General features: G+C 43.4%; 1 protein-coding gene across 5 annotated transcripts in view; it reads right to left on the bottom strand.

The window, feature by feature from the left end:
- rtkna (rhotekin a) overlaps positions 1-25,100 on the bottom strand; it is a 94,322-nt gene that overhangs the window by 25,672 nt on the left and 43,550 nt on the right. Inside the window, exon 1 of one of the 5 annotated variants that reach the window (XM_034090658.2) lies at positions 17,856-18,322. The exons of the other annotated variants lie outside the window; for them this stretch is intronic. Within the exon in view, the coding sequence (XP_033946549.1) occupies positions 17,856-17,879 (24 nt within the window). The 5' untranslated portion in view covers positions 17,880-18,322. Of the gene's footprint in view, positions 1-17,855; positions 18,323-25,100 lie in introns of those variants that run through there. 5 annotated transcript variants of the gene reach the window in all.

Below are 25,100 nucleotides of genomic sequence, written 5' to 3'. Positions count from 1 at the left end.
AGGAGGAGGGGGAGAGAGAGAGAAACAGTAACTGGGTGGAGTGTTTCAATTCGCCTTTTACGACAGCAAGCCTGGCCTCAGAGCAGCGTGTTCAGTGCCAGGACAGACTTAACACACACTCTCACACGGCAACATGTGCCGGTGCCAACATGCTGATGTCATGATTGAGGTGTTCCTCTAGAGTTTCAGCCATGGTCTTACCAATAATCTTACATTTATTCGCTGACAATAGACACTGTTTTGGCTCCGCTTGCCTGGAAAACTGTGCGAGTGCTTGTGCACATGTGCTTGTGTGCGAGCGTGTGTCCAAATGACTTTGCAGCCAGCTGTTCTTCTCACACAAAGCCAGTGTGTTTCAGTGCAGCTGGGACCCAGCGCACAGGGCGGAGCACAACGTGCTAAAGAGGGAAATAATATGCATGGGTCCTAAATCGTGTTTATATACAGGCAGGAGAATATGACAGAATATGCACGCAAACAAGTGCATGCAAGGGAATCTGTGTGTGCGCGCACATTTCTGTTGTAAGTGCATTGTTCTTTTGGCGAAGGCTGTAAGGAGACCAACAGAGGAGTGCATTTTAGGCTTTAATACAAATAGTTTAGAGCTATGAGGGAGCACAGGGAGCTTAGAGTCTGCCAAGTAGTGATCACTTCAGCAATTCATGGGCTCACTAAAGCTTGATGGCTCTTACACGGCTCTGCACACTCAACACCGGGTCGGCATTATCATATAGTAGCAGAGTGGGACCCGGGAGAAGCAGCCAGTAATTGAAAGGCGATGTGTAGGTGATAATAACAGGAAGAGTGTGAGCACCTGTATATCTCCTGCATGACTGTTGCCCCTTTCACACCAGCGCCTTTTCAGCTCCGGCTCGGAGCTAGAGCCTGAAAAGCGCCGGGTTTTCCAGTTCACACCGGAGCTGCGCCGGCTCTTAGCTCCGGAATCCGCTTCATTTCCAGCTCCAAAAAATTGTCGGTCCAGAGGCAAGAGCTTTGGAGCTAAGAGGCGACGTCGCTTACGTCTCTCTCACGTCGAGGCGTGCAGGAAACTAAACCCACCTCCCATGGGTCGACTGTTATGCCTGCCTGCAAGCAGTAGTGCCTATAAACACACTTTATAAAGTCAGGCAGCACTAACCAGGCTTCGTGTGATTCTGTTTATTTGTGCCTTACTTTGACCATCCGTTCACTGTCATCGATCATTGTGGAGAGAGGCAGACGTGTTGTGTTGTATTATTGCAGCTATCGGATGCAAGTAGTCAGTTTAGCTTCGGTTGCTATGCTAACATCACCCGTTTTATACCAGAGAAACTTTCATAACAGCGTTGTGATACCAAACAGCGTCAATTCAGACTGACACACATTCACTTAGGCTAAGGGGAACTGGGGATATGCATCAGCTGCTTGTGTGAGTCGGACAGTGAATACTTTAGAGTGGCCGCTGCAGTGTGAGCTAACCGGGAGCTAACGGGAGAATACACTCCCGTGGAAGAGCAGCACTGCAGCGGTCGGTAAATGCTGCAGAAACACATTAATAAACAATGAACCACGGCACTCTGGAGAAAAGTATAAGGTTGGAGAAGTCGTTATTCAATTTATTCTGGCTTCGTGTGATTAAAAGCAACACGATCATCGACCCGACGCAGTTGTTGTTGTTGTTGTGAGCGCCGTAATGGCTGCCGTTGGGGAGCAAATCAGCGATGTAAACGGTGACGTCATGACGCAGCAGGGGCAGCTCTGGGGCGCCAGTGGGCGGTGTGCACAGAGCGGGAGCTGAAAAGGGAAACCGGAGCTGAACCAGAAAAGCTCCCGCTCGGAGCTAGAAACTGAAAAGCGCTGGTGTGAAAGCCGCATGTGTGTGGTCTCTCGGCGAATAACTAGCACGTCTGGAGTGTATAGATTTATGAAACACCGCACACAGTTTCCAGAGCACTCTCATAAAGAACTGTGGGTTAGAAAAAAAGGATACATTTCAACTGCAGGGCAGTTTATTATGAGTAACAACAGCACACACACACACTGTTAACAGCAGGACCTCTTCCACCTCACCTCTTAAGGAACAAACTGGGCTGCATTTAAGGTCTCAACTCCAAAACACTGGAGAGTAAATCAACCCTGACTTGTGGAGTTCAAACACAACACAAGATTACATTCTTCAGTAGCGAAAACCCCACAACGGGCCGAAACAGCACTCCGTTTTAAACGTGTGCATTTTTGAGCTGTTCTGGCCGTTTTTAGGCGCAGAAATCTATGACTTCTGATGAGAAAGGAGACCGAGGAGGGCGAGAGCGGTCTCCAGCTTCCTTTTCCAATCAAGCCGTAATGGAAAATCCCTAATGAGAGTAATTGGCCGACTGTCTGGAGCTGAACGAGGCATTTAATGAATTAAGAATCTCACACACAGCATACGGTAACTTCATCAGTGAACTTTGCTGGCAGCGTGTTGTGCACTGCAGGCCTGGAGCACAGCCACGGACTATTACCCCAGACGATACTGTATTATTAACTGATTAGATGGCTTTTCCTGTAAGCCAGACGCCCGTACAGAGGAAGAGGGTTTAGCGCAGGCACGGGTATGAAGCAGGTCTTTCTGAGCTCCTGATCAAAGACTGCTGTGATCTCTCTCAATGAGAACAGTCTGCTGGTGCGTCACGAAGTGGGGAGATGGAGTGAAGTGGATGTAATGATATTAAAAGATACACATGATGTGACATTGTAATCTACTCTTGGCTGAATGTACATGTCTTTTTATAGCACATATAGTGACGGTGTGAAGAGAGTGTTATTCTGTGAAGGGAAGTTGGTCGTGTTGCTGTGAGGAACTGGGTGGAGTACGTGGCGCAACACTTTTTTTATCAAATAAACTAATTTGACTCTTCCAAGAACCTCTCTGTGTGCGTATGTGTCATGTTGACTGACAGCTCTCAGTATGACAAGCTACCTCACACCTCTGGTGGTGTGGGGGAGGAGGGGAGGAGGGGAGGAGGGGAGGAGGGGAGGGGAGGAGGGAACACGACAGGCTTCAGATTCGATCTCCGCCATACGTACAGCCCAAATGTTCGCAGGCTTTTTCACGTGTCTGCCTGTGACTTGCAGCAGTAACTTGAACTTAAACTAAAAACAAATACAACAAAACACAAACACACAACTCAAACTGCTACAGGCTGCTGGGATACATCCAATCAGTGGCGGCCGGCCCATAGGGGCGCCGCCCCACCTCTTGCCAGATACAAAATAAAAAATTAAAATTAAAATTAAATAAAAAAATATATATTTAAAAAATATATATTTTATATTTTAATTTTTAATGAACAAGGTAAATATCATACAATTAGTATCACAAAAATGTATAATCTACAATACAATCTCGTTTAAAATTGTGTTACGATGTCCAAAGTTACTGATAAGTCACATGTTTCCTGCCTGGCCTTGCCCATGGCATTAGTTTATCATTACCGGGCAGAGCCCCCAAGCCAAACAGCAGCAACCAGCAGGTTGCAAAAGTCTCAATAGTAAACTGTGCCGCCGAAACATAATTTCAGCCAATCAGCGCCGTCAAATATTTTGGTCACGTGGGCGCTCACGTTGGCGCCCATGTTGCTTACGTGCGTTGATGAGTTGTTTTTTAGACTCGTGAGTGACCAAGGTGACGCAGTATTTGGATGAGAATGGTGTGCAGGTGGAGTCGCCGGAACCTCGGTCTGCCCAAGAGCTACTCTCCAATCCTTTTGAAAGGAGAAGTTTGGGAGATAAATTGATACTTAAAGACCTTGGACCGGACCAACCCGATTTGTATATATCACAGCAAGTTCGTGAAAAAGACAAAACGTATCAACAAGGCTTCTCACATGGCTAGCTGGATGCAAACAGGTAAATGCTATCTTTTGTTTCCCATGCTTGCTCTTCAAACAGCCGGGGACAGATACGATCTGTTCAGAAACTAGACAAAAGTTAAACAAGTACAAACCACAGACTGCCTGTGTCATGGTGAATACAGTCGCTGGTTTATTTATGTCTGTAGGCCGTTGTTGTGAGTGTGTACGGTCGGAGCATATATAGCGTTAGCTTAGCCAAGCTCCATTCAGGGAACAAGCTTTCTAAAAGGTTTTTCGCCTGCCGTCTGTCTGCAGACTTGTCAAAGCATTAATTCATGGTTTTTACTAACCGGTATCAGTATGTTGTTACGTCGGCATCATTTAGAAACGTGTATTACAATTTAATCACGGTAAAATATGTTCATGTTGTTGTAGCTGTAGCTCCCGAGCCAGCGCGTCTTGTTTGAATGATGCGAGTAAACACAGCTGGCAGCTGCGGTGAAACTCGAGCGTTTAGAGCGAAGCGAATATTCGCATCGCGTCCGGTCTGAACGCAGCATTAAAGCGAGCTCCGCGCTGCACTGGAAACGTGCCATTACATCACCAGAAGTCCTAATTTAAGGGGTCATTTCTCCCAAAAAAAAATGTTTTACTCACTCTATCAATAGCCCCACCAAAAATATTTTCCACCAGCCGCCACTGCATCCAATGTCTAGGCAACAATGTAGTTTGTGCATTTTATTCCAACAATCCAATGAATTTGACCCCTTTTTCCGGAAAAAAAAACGATTGCCCTTTTTTGCTGCAGAATCCAACCTCCACCTACCATTACATCCCTACTAGCCCAAATCACAATGTGCATGAAGCTGCATTCAAAATAAAAGCATAACAAGTACCTTCAATAATTACTTTAATTATGATTAAATCATTACATACAAAAACTCTAAAAAAACTATATAATACAAAAACAATGAACATGCCTGGTTGTGTATATGGTTTCCAGCTTTCCCAGTGACACTTGAAGGCAACACTGACATGAAACCCTGCAGCACAAACACTACATTTTGACAGAACGGGGCGAATATCTGGAAAGACAAATGTCAGATGAGGAGCAGCTTAAGGGACAAAGGGAGGTCAAGAGGTCACAGAGCCACAGCCCCCCCCCCCCCCCCCCCCCCCCGATAGAGAGTAGCATCCCTGCTGGGCTCCGTACAATTAAGCTCCCTTTCATCGTCAGTGGGGTTAGTGGAGGCTGCCGTTATCTCACCACCACAAGCCCTTCCACTCGCTGTGCAACACACTGGTACACATTTGCAAAGCTCTTGTTAGTTGACTTCGGCAAATAAAAGCCCCCCCCCCGCTGAGGAACAGTTTCAACAGCCTGACACCGTTTCAGTGGCACACAGAAAATGTTGGTCCCAGTAATCCGAGGCTTTCCTGCCCGTCTGAATCAGGATGAGGAAATCGGGGCTAATTAGCTCAGCCGGCCTAACTAGCATTAAAGGTCACATGTCGTGGCCATTTCCACTGATCATAATTCCATTGTTGAGGTCTACTAGAATAGATTTATACTGTGCACTTTTCCAAACTCACATTGGTTTCGCATACAGCATCTGTGCTAAGTATGTGTATTCACTCTCTCCACTAAACGGCTCGCTGCAGCTCTTGCCCCCCCCCCTCCCTGTGAGCCCAGTGTGCTCCGATTGGTCGGGACCAGTCGGGACGTTGTGAATCGCTCTGAGCTCCGTGGAGGTGTGATTTCCTTGTTTAGCGAAACACAGCGAAACTCACCCTGAGCACACACAAAGTCACAGCCGAAGTAAAAACCATAAGTGTGGCTTGATATTGAGTAAGAAAAAGGTTGATAAACGCTGTGAGAATGGGTCTGCAGAGAGAATTTCGCCGCGATCCCAACTGTCTGTTATCAGCCTGCAGCCAGGGAGGAGAGATCAGCAGAGCTGCATGCACTGAGTGTGTGAGGAAGTCCGTGGATTGGTCAATTTGGACCAATCAGCGGGGGCTTAACGTAACGGCTCCACGGACGTAACGGAACGGCTCCACGGATTGGTCCATTTCGTTCCGGGGACGACATGACATCATGATGTCCCCGGAAGAATCAAATGGACAGTGACGTATCTCCAACGAGGCGTTTTGGGGAGGTATTTTCTGTTTTAGAGTTTTACTCGCTACATGGTGTACTTTGAGGGTTTTGACTCTGCAGACCGTTTACATGCATAAAAACCTTCATAACACACAAGGGGACGGGCAATAACCGGAAAAGCGTGACATGTCTCCTTTAAAGCTGCCAAATTGTCCTGCCTGTTGTCTCCCCCCCCCCTCCCCCCCACTCTCTCTGTGTGCCACACTACACACACAGAGAGGTGAAGATAAGTGCAGAGCATGTGGGGTTAAGACCCTATTAATGCGGTTCAATCTGAAAGTGCCACATTCTCAGTTTTAGCCTTTTTCACACTGCAAGATGCTCTTTAAACTTGGTAGATTATGATTTAAAGGACACTTGTCTTCGCATTGATGGGCCACAACGAACTTTTATACACCCTTTACATGATTGCCATGTGATAAAACTTGTTTCTAACAATCCTACTTCCAATGGTTTAGTTGTTTGCCTGCATCAAAAGTGTATTTAAATCATAAAATGGACTGGTGTAGTATCTAGTGTGGCAAAATATCTGTGGTGCTGACCTCAAGTCTACCAGGACCATTTTAATACATTTCTTGATAATGTGAATATAATTCAACATAATTTAACGCAAATCATCTCAGAATTGCAATACAAGCCAAAATAGTCGCAATTGTTATTTATTCCAATTTGTGCAGCCCAACTAAGGAGACGGAAGATATTTGAAATGTTTGTTGTTGTCGTCTGTTTTGGCGTTTGGAGTCCTCATAACATTTTCATATCTATCTGGAAATGTTAGATTAAACATGAAACTGATCATAGTTCCCATATCAAGACTTCAGGCCATTATTTTTCAATCTTGCAGCATCACTAGCAAAGCGTTTATACCGTGCAGATGGTCAGTATGTTTCTGTGTTTGTGTCCACCTCTCTCCATAATTCAATTATGTGTATTGCAACTTGGCTCCTGTAGAGATAAAAGCAATCAGACAAAGTTGTGTACAGCTTCTATTGTCTTAATCAATTCTTGCAATCCATGTACATGTCTGTCTGTCTCTCTCGTATATCCTCTGTGCTCTTTAAGCCCCATTTCTGGCCAAAAGCTCAGCAGTTGAAGCTGCTTTTATCGCTCTGTATTATTCATTACTGTTGCCTTATTTAGAATATATGGCTAAATGTGTATATATAATCACATGTGCTGCCCCCACGTGAGATCCGTTGGAGGAGGGGAGGTGCGGCACGGTGACGCGGTGTGTATCTCTGTCCTTGAATAACTATCGACCGGTGAGAGAAGGCGGTTAATTATAATATTCATGAAGCTGCAGGACTTCTGAGCCGAGTTGAAGAACGGCGGACATGACCGATCTGACCTCAGCCTTCTGCCCTCAGGACAACAAGACGGGGACAGATGAGGGACGACCAGAGGGAGGGTCTACTGTACGTAGGCTAGGGGAGTAACGGAGAACATGTCATGGGACTGTATTCCCTTACAGTCAGGTTGAAAAAGACGTAATAAGATAACTGGTACGTTTATTACAATGATGATAGTAGGATTACAATGTTACGAAACATGTTTAAATAAAGTTACGAAGCACATGGACACATTACAACACTTCACAAGGCTCACGATACAAAGGGAAACAAGTGTTGAGTGAAACAATAATCTTCCAGGTTATCTTTATGGTCAAGAAGGGCTCTCAGATTGCTCGATGGTTTTCACTTTCTTTGGTTCATTTGTTAGTTGTTACTCCGAGGGTGATCCCATATGTTCCTAAAGTATTGTGGGTGAGCTTACCAGTGTGCATTAAACTAAAATGGAGCATTTCCAGTTAGCTCAGAGTTTATTTATTGCTTTTTTAAACTGTGGTGTGTGGTCATGTGTTTCATGACTGTAGACTACTGCCTGTGTTTCTTTTCTTTTTTAAATCGCTAATATCACATGTTCTTCCTTTTTAAGTTTGAATTGCTGTTGTCTTACATAAAAAACGTAAGTACTGATATTATATTCTCTATATTCAATATGTTTTCCTCTTATTTGCATTGCATTAGATATCAATATAGTCCTAATCTCATTTTCACAGAAACAAGATCAAACAAAGTCTTGAAAGTTGATCTGTAATGTAAGACTGCTTTCTCTGAGGGACAGCTTGACAGCCTTGGTATTTATTCATTTCTGCCTTCAATTAAAACCTGAGATATAAAACAGCAGTATTCTTTTCACTGCCCTGATTAATGACGGTCATATTATTGTCACGGGGAACACATGTAAGGGGAGATTCACTCGCAGTCCCTGAATCTGTCACTTTGGTTACACCCTTCTGGCACTTTAAAGCACTTCCAGCCTGCTCTAGTTACTAATGGTTCACATTAACCCTTTGAGCCCGTGTGTGTGTGTGTGTGTGTGTGTGTGTGTGTGTGTGTGTGTGTGTGTGTGTGTGTGTGTGTGTGTGTGTGTGTGTGTGTGTGTGTGTGTGTGTGTGTGTGTGTGTGTGTGTGTGTGTGTGTGTGTGTGTGTGTGTGTGTGTGTGTGTGTGTGTGTGTGAACTGTACATGTATTCAAGGGTGTGTACAAGCACGAGTGAGAGAGACAGTGAGGGGATGCGTTAGGGGGAGAAAGGGTAAGTGAGTTTGAGAAGCAAACGGAGAAGAGAGGGAATGTAATTAATTGCAGAAAATGTGTGTGTGTGTGTGTGTGTGGTTCTTATCTCGGTCCTCCAGAACAAATTGGGGAGCCACATTTACACAACCCCATCACATATCTACACACTGATGCCGCACAGATAAATAAGACGTATTTATTCATCTACAGCAGAACAATGTACAGCTTCTACTGTATCTGCCGACATTGAATGCACCATAAAAAGGCTGACATGAACAGAACACACATTGTTTTTACACAATTGCAATCAATCACCATTTGTCTTTCCTCAACCGTGAGGGAATTAGAAACATTCATCTACACAGGAAAATAAACCTAAAAACGTGTCAAAATGTCATTTTGGAGAAACCAGCTCGAGTGCGCTAGAATTTGAAAGTACACAACCGGAAGAAATCTGCCACTTCCTTACAGAGCCCCTCCTCCAACACACACGCACATGACCCATAGGCACGTTCACACTGGAGTACTTTTCCCCCGTACTTTTCCCATTTAGTTCCATTAGTACCCCTTATGTCGCGTTCACACCAAAAAGAGTACTTATGGGCCGGGAACTTTTACCCCCATTTTTAGTGCCTGCTAGCCAAAAAAAGTACCAATTTCTATTGGCTGGGCGAATTGCAAACCACGCCCCGCAAAACTCTGAAAAGTTTTGTGAAGCCGCCATTATATTTGTGGCATTAGCATTATTATCATTAGCATTAGCCCCGCGCACCAACGGAGAGAGAATAACTTATGGCAACACAAAAACAAACATGGGAGCGGTGGAGTGATGAGGAGGTGTCGGCGTTCTGGCGATTTGCTCGGAAGGGGACTTTGGGCGGCAGTATACGCCGTGAAGTTGTTTGCGGCCTGCCAGTAAACCCAAAGCAGAAGAAGACGAAGTGACGTCAGCGGCTCATTTGCGTAATCTTCCCTCAGGGAACTTATTCCGGTGTGAACGCCTCCTATTCAATATCTACATGCTCCCACTTGGTCAAATCATCCGCCAACATGGTCTCAGCTTTCACTCTTATGCTGATGACACACAGCTCTATCTCTCCACCAAACCGTCCACTCAGCTCCCCCTCAATCCCTTGTCAACTGCCTACAGGACATAAAAAACTGGATGTCATCAAACCTGCTCAAAATCAACAGCAATAAAACAGAGCTCATGATTGTGGCTCCCAAGACGCAGCTCCAGAAGGTTGGAGACCTGCTTCTCTCCATTGACGGCTGCTCCATCTCCCCGTCCACTGAAGTCCGCAACCTGGGAGTCATCCTGGACACCACCCTCTCTTTCCAGGCGCACATCAAATCTGTCACCAAATCCGCCTTCCACCACCTAAAAAACATTGCCAGAATCCGGCCTTCACTCTCTGACTCTGTGGCAGAAACCCTTGTACACGCCTTCATTACATCCTGTCTGGACTATTGCAATGGAGTCCTGTCCGGGGTTCCCAGCAAAACCCTGGATAGCCTCCGATACGTCCAGAACTCTGCCGCCAGGCTTCTCACCCACACCAAGCCATGGCACCATATCACCCCCACCCTCCTACATTGGCTGCCGGTCAAGTCCCGGATTCAATACAAAACACTCATCCTCATGTGCAAGTCCCTCCATTCCCTCGCCCCCCAGTACTTATCGGACCTCCTCCATCCCTACACCCCTTCTCGGAGTCTGCGGTCCTCAGACACGGGCCTGCTCTCCATCCCCCGCTCTCGCCTCCGAACTGTTGGTGACAGGGCGTTCAGTGTTGCGGCCCCCACCCTCTGGAATGCACTTCCTGCCGAGAACCGTAATGCTGCCTCGCTGGACATCTTCAAATCATCACTAAAAACACACCTGTTCACCCTGGCCTTGGGGCCTAGCCCTTTTCTGGTCCCCCGGATTCCTTTATTTATTTCTTTGGTTTGCCCGTTGATTGTCTGTTTGTTTTGTTTGTCCACCATGTACAGCGACCTTGGGTCCCTTGAAAGGCGCTATATAAATATAATTTATTATTATTATTATTATTAACGCGATTGGTACTTAGTGCCCTGGGGTACTAAGTGCCGGCACTAAGTACGGCAATGTACTTGGTGTGAAAGCGGCTAATGAGGGCACGAGATAAGTTTGTGCACAGATGGAAGGCTGACAGGCAGGCAGGCCATCCAGTTATTTTAGCCGGGCCGGCTCAGATGAGTGGTCGTGATTTTTACAGCGCCTCGGCTTCCACAGATTTTGAATGTATTTATTGTCAAAGCATTTAATGTATTCATTGCTATCGGGATGTTAAGAGCATTCCATGGAATATAACAAAACGTTTTTCTGAAATAAATTACTCCTACCTTTAAGCCATTACACAGCCAATTTTCAAGCACGTCTGATCATGGTACCATTGATCAATAGAAAATATTTATTGGATATTATCTTCAGCCGTTTTCTTTGAGCTGTAGTTAATATGAATTATATTGATTATGATCATTTGGTCGTGGATCTTAATGTAGTTCACTGTCCCTCGTGGGTTAATATGCTGTTTCAAACAGCCAATAAATACATTTTTAAAAAGTAGGTCAAAATAGTAAATTATAATATTGTCTTTGAAAATCTGATTAAAATAAATATGAATAACTTTCCAATCCACACATAAAAGCTGGGTATACAAATTCCTGATTGTCAGTCGTAAGGCAAATATTAGGTGTTCACTTGTAAATCAATTTAATATATTGACAGGTTTTTTATTTATTTGTATATTTGGAGATTCGTTTTGTATTTGCAAACAATTTTTTCGAATTTGCATTTGTGAAAGATGTTTTACGTTCACAGATCAGCATACAAGGATTATGGCCCTATTCACACAAACGATATCGAGACAAATCGACCTCCATGAGTTACGCATTCTTTAAAAATACTGGCTCAGTCGGTCTAAAAATATCAGAACCGGCCCATGTCGGTCAAGTTTTTCCAGAGCGGAACAAGTGCAGGACGGCGGTCTGACAGTCACGGCTCAGTGTGGAGGTATTTATGGAGGCTCTACTTCAGTCATCACACACACACACACACACACACACACACACACACACACACACACACACACACACACACACACACACACACACACACACACACACACACACACACACACACACACACACACACACACAAACACACACACACACACACACACACACACACACACACACACACACACACACACACACACACACACACACACACACACACACACACACACACACACACACACACACACACACACACACACACACACACACACACACACACACACACACACACACACACACACACACACACACACACACACACACACACATTTCATTGTGAACAGCAGCAGACCATGTTGGAATGAAAATGGATTCGCACCACACCCCTCTCACATTCTCTTACCAAGCTAAATCTACGAGCTATTCTCTGTCCTCCGTCACACACACCCCTCTGTCTGCATCCTTTAACCCCAACCAGCAGTGCGTTGTCATGTGAGCCGCATCATGTGATCGTGGACTGATCTGTGTGTGGATGTGTGTGTGAGGGAGTTTGAAAGCTATGTCTATGGTATTATTAATATCGATTCTACACAGCCTTGTCAGCTTTTAATAGGGTTCATGGGAGGAGGATAGATATTTCCACAGATGCAGTTTGTGAATGTGGACAGACTGAGTGGCTTCAAAAGAGCAATTCCACTAAACAAACATAACCTAATCATGGATTGACAGCGTGGTTGCAATAAGCGGATAACTTGCTCACTTACACACAACAGGTAGCAGGAGCCTGTCGAGCAGCAAAGTATAAATGAGTGACAGCTCAGCATCTGCTGCCATGGAGACATGACAGATAGACGAGGCTCTGATGGAGATCGGCTGCCAGCAGCTCTGCATTAGCCGCTTGTCTGATTATCCGTCTGCGGGACAGAGCGCTCTCCTCCATAACCATCAATCCCTTCCCAATCTCCCTCTGCATCGCCAGGCCATCACTCCTCTCTAATGGTCCGCCTGTCTGTTTACCTGTCCTGTTTGCCATCAGACTCCTGTCCTCAGCCAGCCAATTCAGCAACAAGGATACGCCATGAAAACGTTAAGATACAATAATAATTTATTTTTTAGATCAAGTTGTACATTTTTCTTACATTACAGAGGCTCCAGTTCAATCAATCAATCAATCAATGTTTATTTATATAGCCCAATATCACAAATCAACAAGGGCATATATGACAAGATAAAAGGGAAGACCCATGTTAAAGGGGCCCTATTAAGCTTTTTGGAGTTGTCCCTTTCCTGTAGTGTGTTATATTGGTTTGTGTGCATGTAAATGGTCTGCAAAGGCTAAACTCACTGTGTTCTCTCCAGATGAAGTTTCTCTCCCAAACACCCGGCCCTTCCCCCTGCCTGCAACGCCTCCATTTGACTCCTTTGTTTACTTCTGTTACATTGTGACATCACTATGTAACACTCACACTTCTATTGGATAGCGCTCCAACACCTTGTACGTAGTGCTGCGTACCTGGACTCACATTCAGGTTCAGGTCTAGACTCAAGTCCAGAGGTTCAAGTTCAGGTCCGGACTTATAAGTCTGGACCTGAACCCATGGCTTGTGTCAAGTTGTGTGAGTAACTAAAGTGAACTTATTGTGAGCTAATTATCAATTGAAAATAAACTCATAAACTAAAATTCAAACTCATCAGGTTTATTGTGCTCCCTTCCAACTTGTGTCTACATTTCTCTACAAAGTACAAATGTAAAAAAAACACTTTTTGCCACTTAGTCTACAAATGACTTATGACAGCAACTACAGTGAACTACTACAAAGTTCAAACATTTATTTCATTTACCAAACTAAAGTAACCAAACAGTTCCTGAGCTGACTGAGCCTAAATCCCTAAAACGTTGCTGAAAGGTAGAGTGTAGAGTAGACTATACGCATTACACTGTTACACACCTACTATACAGTATACACTGTACTGTACAGTCAGTGTGTACTGTACACCATGTATTTTCTACAACTCTACATGTGTACATTATACAGTACATACATAGTGATGAAATTAAAATTAATGTTGATATGGCGTAATTTGAATTAAATACACTATTTAATTTAAATCAGTTTTATTCTGAAAAAACCGGAAGTTCACACTATTAACGTAATACTTTTATTCTGAAAAGTATTCACTTCCGGTTAGCATTAGCATGTGGCGAAATGCTACGTTTTCAAACCGTGAATCGAAAGTGAAATTACATATGATGTTGTACACTGAGCACACTGGGATTAGCACTCATTTATTGACGCTGAATCACGTTTATCAGGGAATGTTTAAATAACAACAGACACCAGAATGATGTAATTTAACAACAGAAAAATACAGGAATTGCATTGGACCCGCCCCCCGACGACGCCGGCCAATAGGAGAAGACCTCAGATGACAACAGGAAGAGCAAGCCAAGAATTGATCTCTTCTACCTGCTGACCAGGGCTGACCTGGGAGATGAGGAGAGCGCCTCCTTTTGCAATTTTTGGTGTAATTAAAGGCTGTTAACTTTTATAAGCTTCCCTTGACTCTTTTCAGTCTCTCCTGCCTTCAAGGAGGTTTTAGATGGTTTAGAACAAAAAGGAGAATATCCGTAAGTGCTAGTATTTTTGCGAGTCCAAGTACCGGTTCCCGGCGTTCCGGTTTTAACCAGACTTGAACCGAAACTTTTTACAAGTCCAGTACCGGTTCGGCATACCGGTACGCAGCACTACTTGTACGTGATACAAGGTGTACGGGATATCTCTAAGCGGTTGACCAATCACAACAGAGCCGCAGCTAACCGATCAGAGCAGACTGGGCTCTGGTTTCAGACAGAGGGTGAAAAGAGGTGCTGCAGCACAGGCAGTAAAATATAGACCTTTTGGAACATTAAGGCATGTACTTTATTAAGTTCCCTGTATCTCCGCCTATCTTTGATGGCCACGATTCCCATTCACTGGTCAGAACAAGGTTGGGGTTTTGAGACAATGTTGTTGGATGCCCTCAATTAATCTTATTTTTATCGCGATCATGGCTTGCAACGATTGTGAAAACAACGTAATCGAAATAAAACGATTATTTTATTACTTTTTTTTTTAATAATCTTTTTTTTTTTTTTTTGTTGAGTTATACTTAAAGTTCAGGGTAATCAACTATTAAAAACATACTGTTCAAATGTTTTTTCTCCAATAAATTGATGTTTTCAAAGTAAATGGATAATCGTTTTTAATAATCGTGATATCAATTATTGACCCAGTGGAGTGAGTGGAATATGTTGAATACGTTTTACCAAAATGTTGGCTATATGTTAAGGAGTTTTCAGGTTGTGACAGCGCAACATGTTTGTTGATCTTGTTTATTGGTATTTATTATTTTGATATTATTTATTTAAATGTAGACATGAATGTATAATTTATTTTATATTGGTTTTTCAGTTGATTAAAAAGTTAAAATTATTATTTGTATTTGTTTTAAAGTACAATAAATGGATGTTTTCAAAGTCAATGAATAATCGTATTTAATAATCGCAATTACAATTGACCCAAATAATCGAGATTATGATATTTGCCATAATCGAGCAGCTCTAATGGGAGGTTGATTCATAGAGTAAAGCCTGCATAAAAACACCGGCTGTCCAATTAACACACAGATTTGTCCTCTCTCTGCGACACACTCTTTCTTTGGACTCGTCTCTTTTCTTTCCGTTTGTAGGCACTCATGCCAGGACAAACCCATCGAGAACTCAGCCTGCCACAACACTTGCTTCTGAGAGGAGAGTAATAGGACAGAGCATTACTGAGAGAGCTCTGTCAGCAAGAGATTTGAACTGGCTTTCTGTAGTTGAAGCTAGAAGCTGAAAGAAGAAGAGGAGGACTAAAGCTGGAAGAGACATAGTTAGAAACTGCCAATGAGGGGAAGAGAGTGTATGAATAGCTGTTAGTTGAAGGATCTATAATTGGGTGGGCGATAAGGCAATACTGTGGCGGAGCAAGGTATAAGTGGCTCATTTTTCACACTAGTCCTACAACTGGTTCAAGGACACACACACAAAACAAAGTCCAATTCCCTCCTCCTGCACAGCTGCCGTCATGGCGTGCAGTACTCGGAGTAATGACTTCCAGTTCCTCCTGTGTTCCCTAGGCCGAGGAAGCCCTACCTATCTCAGTCCCAGCAGCTGGCTCCGGGGAAAAAAATAAATGGACAATATCAGCAGAGCAAACAGAATGACCTCTGCTGCAAACACGCAGCGGCAAAGAGCAGGGCAGAGCGAGGTGAACACACACGTGACTGCAGAGGTGAGCAAGGCTGCGGAGGGAAGAGGCGGAGGAGACAGATGCAAGCAGAGGAGACACTCGAGATGCCTCTCCAGATAGATATGTGGAGAAAGACAGACATGGACGGTCAGAGACTTCGCTGCAGAACGCTTCTCTGCAATAAGTGCTTATTGATTGCTACGGGCCGGAGGATTCCTTGGCCAGCGAACTGACACAGGATGCTGACTCTTCTCCTTACTCGTATAATTGCAAATGCAATGAAAAGCACAAGCGGAAATGCATTTACTGTAAAACAAGACCGGTTTAACGACAGCATATTATGAGTACAGTAAAAGCTGCATTAAAAAGCATCGGGAAGACGATGTTGACGATGATATTGTCTCACTGAGGAGGAGCATCGTTACAACAGTGACCTTTTCACTACTGATGATCAGCTGTGGTTGTCACAGTGGTAGGGCAAACATGAACACACACACACACGCACACAGACACACACAGAAGTGCAGGAGTGGAAAGATCACGTCTGTCTTGCTTGTTCAATCTCTGACTGATGCTGATGCAGGTGACCTTTTACATCAACATGAGGCTTAAATCTCAGCCAGAGCTCTCTCTCACACCAGGAAGCAGCCAGCATGTCCTTAAGGAAAGGGAAGGCAATCAACGGACAGAGATGCAGCCAGTTTAGCTAATCTGCGCATGGGTAGAGTTTCAAAGATCTTAGAAAAGTTGATTATAGGAAGTGGTCAGCACTGCCCGTCACACACACTCAGGATATCCACTGTTCTTAAGGGTTTCATGTGTTGAGGTAAATATGTTTTGTTAGCTGTCATTTCTTTTCAGCACTTTTCTGTGGTTTGGCGTGCATGTGTTTTAGTGGAAAGATAATCAAACTGCTTCTTGAAATAGAAATATGACTGCATGATGACCGACTGAGCTACACATGTGAAAACCAATCTATTGCTGTGGTGTACTGTAAATGCAATTAAATGCATAATAATCCCATATGGAAAGGTCTTCTCTTCTGCAGTCTTCAGTTTAAGTGTAGCTATTTGTGTGCTGCCAATTCAAGGCGTTCAGGAAAGATGTACTCACAAGAGAGGGGACAGGGGGTGACTGGGAGATGTACGTCATTATTGCAGCAATATCCCACAGTGTCACATTGTTCCAACCCTGCAGGCCGGGTGATATGTGCAGTCAGACAACATGCAATTGAAGGCAACTCTCCCTCTAGTAATGAAACCAGCAACCCACTGTCATAGCACTAAGAGAGTGAGTTATTTAAGGTGGCAAACAATCAATAGGTGTCATTATTGAAGTGGGTCAGTGGTCCCACAGGAATGTGCCTGTCCCCTGATGTAAAAGGGCACACCTGCCAATCATGGATAATTTGGGACAACCAGACTGCGTTGAAAAATCATGCATTTTAAAAAACAAAATGTGATTATCAGTGCAAATCCTTACTTGAAGAATATGACATAACATATTTTCCAAATCTGTAGGTACCACTCTGCAGTTCGGCACATATATTACGCAACAATTAAACAACTTTCGCCTGGTAAATTCACATTTAAAACGGGTTCATCCATTATTAATTAACAGATTCTAAAAGTTGGAACTGTATTGATAAAATCGGCTGCTAAATGTAGCTGTAAGACGAATTAATCATCATATTTGATGGATTTAAAACAGGTCTTCATTAGTTCAAACCAAGAATGCACCTGAGAGACAAACACGTCAACTTTAAAATGTCGGAGTTTTCAGTAGCGTCTTTCCAAACAAAAATAAACGGAGTAGACTTGAAACAGTCAATAGTTGATCCAATGAGATGTCTCCAAATCTGTCAGCCTGCGTGATCGATGGTGACAAATTAACCCAAAGTGCGACCTGTACTGGGTCACAGCTGACTTTCATTTTCCATTTCATCACAAGCATAAACTCCATTGAATCTTTTTTTAAACAAAATCTTACCATTTGGTTCTTTGAGTTGTTCATCCTATCCAAAGAGGAGCCCTTCGCTTTCCAACTCTCCAACACTGGCAGCACGAGAGCTTTACGCAACACGACGGTCCGTTAAACGACTCACACACACACACCCCTGAAACACCTCAACTCAGATTTTCCCTTTGAGGAACATCCATTTATAGGTTAAATGAAAAAATCCGCGGAAAATACGAAAATAGCCAATTCTTAACCTCAGAAGTTGTTACGGATCCGCGCAGAAAACAACACAGCACACACTCCCGTTGATCTGGGATCGATAGCGGTCATGTGTTTCAGCCCCTGTGTGTGTCTTCATTGTCATCATTGTCGTCGTCCAAATAGCTCCAATAGGGATTCACACAACCAGCACACGGGAGCATAAAGACTGGACCAACCGAGAGCCGATCCTGAGGAGGAGGAGGATGTGTGCGCGTGTGTGTTGCCTAGTGTGTGTGTGTGCGCGCGTGTAGCTGCGATCAAGCAGAGCAAAGGGAACTGTAATTTATGCAGTGGCTCTCAGCTGTGTCTAGGGTCCTTGAGAAAATTCCCAGGAGTGTTGACATGCAGCAATTTTATGAAGTGTCACCCCACTGCCATTCAGTACAGTGAATTATGTTGGGAGAAGTACTGTTAACCTTTAAATAGTACACATACTATGGTCTTAAAATACTCCATTGCAAGTAAAAGTCCTAATTGCAAAATGTTACTTAAAGGTGGGGTAGGTAATTTTGGAGAAACCAGCTCGAGTGCGCTAGAATTTGAAAATACACAGTCGGAAAAAATCTGCCACTTCCTTACAGAGCCCCTCCTCCAACACACACGAACGCGCACATGACCAATGAGGGCACGAGATAAGTTTGTGCACAGATGGAAGGCTGACAGGCAGGTAGGCCATCCAGTTACTTTAGCCGGGCCGGCTCAGATGATTGGTCGAGCTTTTTACAGCACCACGGCTTCCACAGATGACTTTTTTTAATGGATTTTTTGTCAAAGCACTTAAGAAAATAAGTTATATCAGCTAAATGCAAGGATACAAGGTTTTGAATATTGGTACTGCATTATGTCATATAAGCATATGGTATTGTATTTAAAATGCTACTACTTTATGAGTGTCAAATCATTGTAGTGGAGAAAAAAAGTATTTGTTATACAGAGAACAAGTACAGTATATTGTAGCAAACAATGGAAATACTTAAGTAAAGTACAACTATGTCAAAATAGTATACTTGAGTAAAAGTACTCTCCACCACTGGTCCTAGGAAGTTGATATTTTTATCTCAGGCGTTTGTTGCTGTCAGACCACAGACATGCATTTCAGTGTTCACTGTCCCGTGGAGTTCTCGTTTCCTCCTAAATCCAACAAAATGGCAGTGCATTGTGGGAGAAACTGACATAAGAAGATTTTGGCAGCCCTGAGATTGGCAATAGTTTGAAGTGGGTTGCAAGTGTGTCAGTGAAAATCCACTGCGGTCGCTCTGTGCCTACACCGCCTGCTGTGGAAAAAATACTTTTTCTTTTTTTAATATGACTCAACAACAGTTTTTTTCTTTTACTGGTAAATATGTGGTTTGCAAAGCTGTGCAGTAAAGGCAACATATTCCTGTATTTCCCACGAGTCATTACTCGCCTCCACGATTCAAAGAAAGCAGCTGAAATTCTGCAGAAAATCTATTGAAAAAAGATAATCAAATGTTCTATTATTTTACAATTGCATGATACTAATTAGATACAGAAGTTGTAGCATAACCTTCAAGCAATTCATAAAAAAGGAAATAAAGCTGCATATTCAGGTGAGATCTGCCTTTATTTGGCATCAGTGTTCATGTGGAAGACGAAGTAACATCTTTTCGGTCTCAGTAGAAATGGCCCTGAGTGTAAAATATGTTCACTATATCAAATTTTAATTCCCTTTAGTAATATGCATTTATACTGATTTGTTGGCAATTAAACTTTAATGATTCTACTCGGAATTGGACTGTAGATGAAAACCTAATCTGCATATGACAAAATGAGGTTCCTAAATCAAAACCTCACAGTGTGATGAAGCCTGCAGTTTCTACATTTATATGTAATTCTACCGACAGATGAATGTATCATTCCAGGGACAAATCGAAGTTGTCATCCTTCTCTCTCCGTGCCTCTTATTGCCCGGCTCATGTGTGCACTCTGGAAGTTTCTGTGCAGCGGAGTGCATCACCCTCTCGGCCGGTGATGTATGAGAGTGAGTTGTGGGCAGGTGAAAACTGAAAACACAGATGAGTCCGGCTAGAATTACGTGTGGGGAATAAACCGGGGTAAAGGGAAATCAGCGGACTGAGATTGTGGCTCTGCACAATCCACAATTGGAGTGGAGTGCAAAGAGGGAGAATGATATATAACATATAATACAGCATCAAACATCCTCATCGTTTTAACTAGGGGCTACACAATTGTGTTTCCATGCATATGATGTCTCTGTAAACACAACTGAGTGATGGGTAGTGCTGCACCATTAATCAAAATGATATGGAAAATGCAATATTGACTAGTGTAGTATTCAAATAGCAGTAGGGTCAATATTTGCTGAAGGCAAAGTGTGGCTAAATAACTGAAGTCAAGTATTCTTGTGCCAGTCCAAAAGACAATATTTCACAGACCTAATACAAATCCTTGTTGGGTACAGATCATCCTAAAAATCTTTTCATAAGCATAGAGGTCATTCTCTTCAATATATCATACCCCATTTGCAATGTCAGTCAAAAACAACAGCCGTACTTTTGAAATGTTCCTGAATATTGCAGGGTAAATTAAAATGGATACAACCTCTGCATAGAAGACAGAAAGCACAACACTTGCTTTGTTGCGTGTTTGTGGGTTGAGAAGAGGAATGGTACACAGCCCAGAGAGGCAGCAGATGACTTGTAGGAGGAGCAGGGTGTAGGAGGAGAGTCTGTGGGCAGCTTGGCTAATGGCAACAACAAAGTTCCTCCCAATGGTGCAATAACACATCTGTGCATGTTTGCATGTGGACGGGTGGAGCTCTAAGGTGCTCTATCGAGGCATTAACGATTCAATTAAAAGATGAGAAGGCTGTGCTGCCATATGCACAATATCTACAGCCAATTAGTCCCAGGCTCTTCCAACAGTGCAACGAACAATACAATGTAAGGGCCCCTATTGTGCTGTTTCCCTTTCCTGTAGTGTGTTGTTATCGTGCATGTAAATGGTGTGCAAAGGCTATCATCCCCAATACATGTGCTATTATTATATATTATATTATTATTGCTATTTTATTTTACTATACTTACTTGTTTGCCTGTCCTTATTTGTCTACCCTCCCTCATACTGTAAAGCGTCTTTGAGTTGTGAAAAGCGCTATATAAATAAAATGCATTATTATTATTATTAACAGATGAATGTGAAGACACAGAGCTTTACCTTAACATCACCACCACCACCACCAACAACAACAACAACAAGTAAAACATGCCTTCATATGTATCTCTCTCTGCGTATCCCTCCGTAGAAAGACAAGTGCCACACAAATAAGATGAGCCTTGATAACTCAGGATTTAAAGCTGTAAATATCCCAGTTAATCAGATTAAGGTTTCATCAGCAGGTAGCTGTGCCTGAGAGGAGCTGTCAGACACATTCACACTCAGAGGGTTCAGAGGACAACATGAAGGAGGGACAATGCCAGCACGTAAGGCAGCATACACAGGCGAAAACAATGGTGGTCACCTGTTAAATAGGGATATGGTATTAACTTAACAACAAGACATATACGGATGTTAGACACAGACTTGCACCGTGAGCTTCAGACCCAGACCAGCTGATGAACGATAACCACCCCAGTCATTACTCTGCATCTTACAGGATGAGAGGACATTCCTCCAGCTGCAATAACCTGCCCCCCCCCCCCTCCCTCTGAGACATAAGCATTTCCTATTGACTCACTGACCAGAGTGTATTTCCTAAACATGCGTTTCCTTTCCTCTCTGCTGCTACTGTACATCCTGAAAACCCCTTCCTCCTGTCTGTGTGGAGAGAAGAGCAATGTGTCTAATTATAGACATATTTCAATGTCTGCTACATTTCTAATCTTTTCACAAGTTCAAATAAGAATGAAATGAAATCGTAATTACATCCCAGCCTCGAGGAGACATTAAGCGTAGCAACATTCACACCTCATAACTTGAGTCTTTGTGGGCAGAGGTTGTTGAGGTGCTTCTCCATCACATATTTGACCCCCTTGTTCACAGCTCTTTGTTTGAATAAAGGTCTCTGGGCAATTTCACATAAACTGCCCCAAAGGAAGAACTGGAGCACATGGACAAGCTTCAGTTGCTTTATTGCAAGGGGCCGGGAATAAGAGGGAAAACACAAGAGTGTGACGCTTTCTCTTCCTGTTGCCACCGTCACTTTTGATTTATTTTACGCTGGCACACTTTTGATAACTAATGCAATCAAAGCTAAATAGTGCAGTACACAAAGACAACAACAAAAGTGCTTTTGGGCTAGCGATATTCAAATAAATAAACTGCAATACGTATTTGTTAATTGTGCAATGGCATTTCGATCTCTCCGTCTGTGTGCACACAAACTGAAAGATTGACAATAAAGTTGAATTTGATACATTTGAATATTTATTGTCTCTTTTATTTTTTACCTTTTGTCAGATGTTTTACAACAAAATCTCTTAAGACTAATATGTATTTGAATTGGCCCCATTATGCTCTTTTTCAGGTTCATATTTGTATTTAATTTTAAGAACAATGTGGTGGAGCTCCAGCCAAAAGAAATGAGAGTTTTACACAGTGATGACTATGTTACAGAAGTAAACAAAGGAGTCCAATGGAGGCGTTTCAGGCGGGGGGGGGGGGGTGTCGGAGAGAAACTCCCTCTGGAGGGAACACAGGGATTTTAGCCTTTGCAGACCATTACATATATTATATATCCTTTATTTAACCAGGTAAAAGACTCATCGAGATTTGAGAGTCAAGAGGGACCTGGCCAAGAAGGGCAGCATGTACGAAGTTACAACAGATAAAACACAGACATGACAGGCAGACAAATACAGCTGTAAAACACAAATAAAATGGCACATTAGCCAGTCAATATGCGAAGTAAAACAAACTATTAATAATCATTCAAAACTGGCAACATTTAAAACGATTTTCAGATATACGAGCACTCACATCGACCAATGGTGTCGTGTTAAGATGGACCTGAATTCCCCCATAGTGATTACATCTGAGAGTTTCAGCATTATATGCACAAAAACCAATTTAACACACGACAAAGGGAAAACCCAAAAGAAGGTAGTCATGTACTCCATACCAGCCACCTACTGGGCATGAGAGGCAATGGCATCCTCTGAAACAGGATCATTCTCTCCTTACTGTTGAACTCTGAAGTTTGAGAAACGGCGTTGTTATGTTCCTGTGTTGTTGTTTTTCTTTTCTAATGCAAAGACCAAGTAGCATGTAGAGACGTGTTTTCCTTTAAGTGTCAGGCAGGTAGAGGGGCCAAAAGGGTCATGTACATTAAGCATGCTGCGAGAAGACTGAAGCATGTCGCCAAACAGAAATTATATCGACATCCCACCCTGACTTTAGTCTAAGGGGTTAACTCATAGCTCATAGTAGTCAGCAGACCACCGAGCTTAACTGGCGTGTAAAGTTTAAACCTAGATTACAAAATCATAATTATCACTACAGCGTGAGAAACCTGTCTTACATCGTGGGATACTTAGGCCATCAGATGCATCGCTGCTGTAACATATACCTCAGCTTAGTATATGCAAGTCAAGTAAACAGTGATCATATTCAAAGCTATATATACTACCTGTCAATCATGATGGATTACACAGTGACATCTGCGGTTAAAGACTCAAGCTGTGTGTGTGTGTGTGTGTGTGTGTGTGTGTGTGTGTGTGTGTGTGTGTGTGTGTGTGTGTGTGTGTGTGTGTGTGTGTGTGTGTGTGTGTGTGTGTGTGTGTGTGTGTGTGTGTGTGTGTGTGTGTGTGTGTGTGTGTGTGTGTGTGTGTGTGTGTGTGTGTGTGTGTGTGTGTGTGTGTGTGTGTGTTTTAAAGCCCAAAATAGTGGCTCGATAAACGTACACAGGTAGTTACATGACAACCAACCCCCGGTCTGTTTTCAGTGACTTACTGACGAATGACACAGCGTTATCGAGGGGCTTGGTTTAGTGTGAGTCTCAGTTCAGTTAGCTGTCTCTCAGCCAATCACATCAAGCTATGCGCCTCCCCAGAACCACAAGGAATCCTCGTCTAGTTCATTACCCAATGATAAGACGGATTAACCTTTTCCTCTCCTAATGATGACAAGATTAGACACACACAGACCGACAGATGGAGTCCCTTCAACTCTGACAACGTGCGGAGGCTCTGAAAGGTTTTCCTTTAATAGTTTCACTAATGGGTGGGGGCGTAGGAGGACACACAAGGTAAGTGAGTCAAAGCTGTGTGTGTGTGTGTGTGTGCAAGCAGACAGCACACAATACAAGGATTATGGCACTAACAGAACAGCCTTTGGACAATTCTCTAAGGGCATTACACACCCCCGCACACACACACCTTTCCCTAATGTGTCCCTGAGATTTTGACCCCAAGTCCCAAAGATGATGTCATCCAGCTGGAGACTTTGTTCCACTGATCTCATCACGGTGAGGTAGACACGGAAGTTGTTTTTTGAGGGGGAAAGGGAGTTGTTTGGGGGTGGAACAGCTCAGCTATGGCTCTCAACAGCTCGCACCACAACAAGAGGCCCCCTTTTCAGCAGCCTCGGCCCCCAGATCTACCTCAGCCCAAAGCCCAGGCTCCCACTGACCCGCCTCGAAACCCTGGAATTCCCCCATGACAGTTTGCCCTTGGCGTTTAGTTTCTACTTAACAGCACAACCATCAATCTTAAGGCACGCAGCCACAGAACTCACAAACAACTCAAACTTGTCTCTAGTTGCAGAGATAAGCCTCCTGGGGATGCTGCGAGGCCATCTGCTCGGTGTCACTTTACTCTCGTGTGACTCAAATTAATAAAAACTGCTATTAATGTGATGTGGGTGTCTGTCAGACTCTGTGAAAATTAGAGATGGAGACAGGGGCAATAACGGCATTACATCAACAAAGAAAGAGAGAAAAGATAATCTCTTGTTCTTAATGAAAGCAGAAAAGACTCTATGATAGTCGGATGGCATCCTTCCAAAATGCTGACACACCCACCAGTGACACACACA

This window comes from Pseudochaenichthys georgianus, chromosome 9 (assembly GCF_902827115.2).
Source record: "Pseudochaenichthys georgianus chromosome 9, fPseGeo1.2, whole genome shotgun sequence".
Taxonomy (NCBI): Eukaryota; Metazoa; Chordata; class Actinopteri; order Perciformes; family Channichthyidae; genus Pseudochaenichthys; species Pseudochaenichthys georgianus.
The sequence above is the reverse complement of the archived record's forward strand: the minus strand, read 5'-3'. Positions and strand labels throughout refer to the sequence as shown.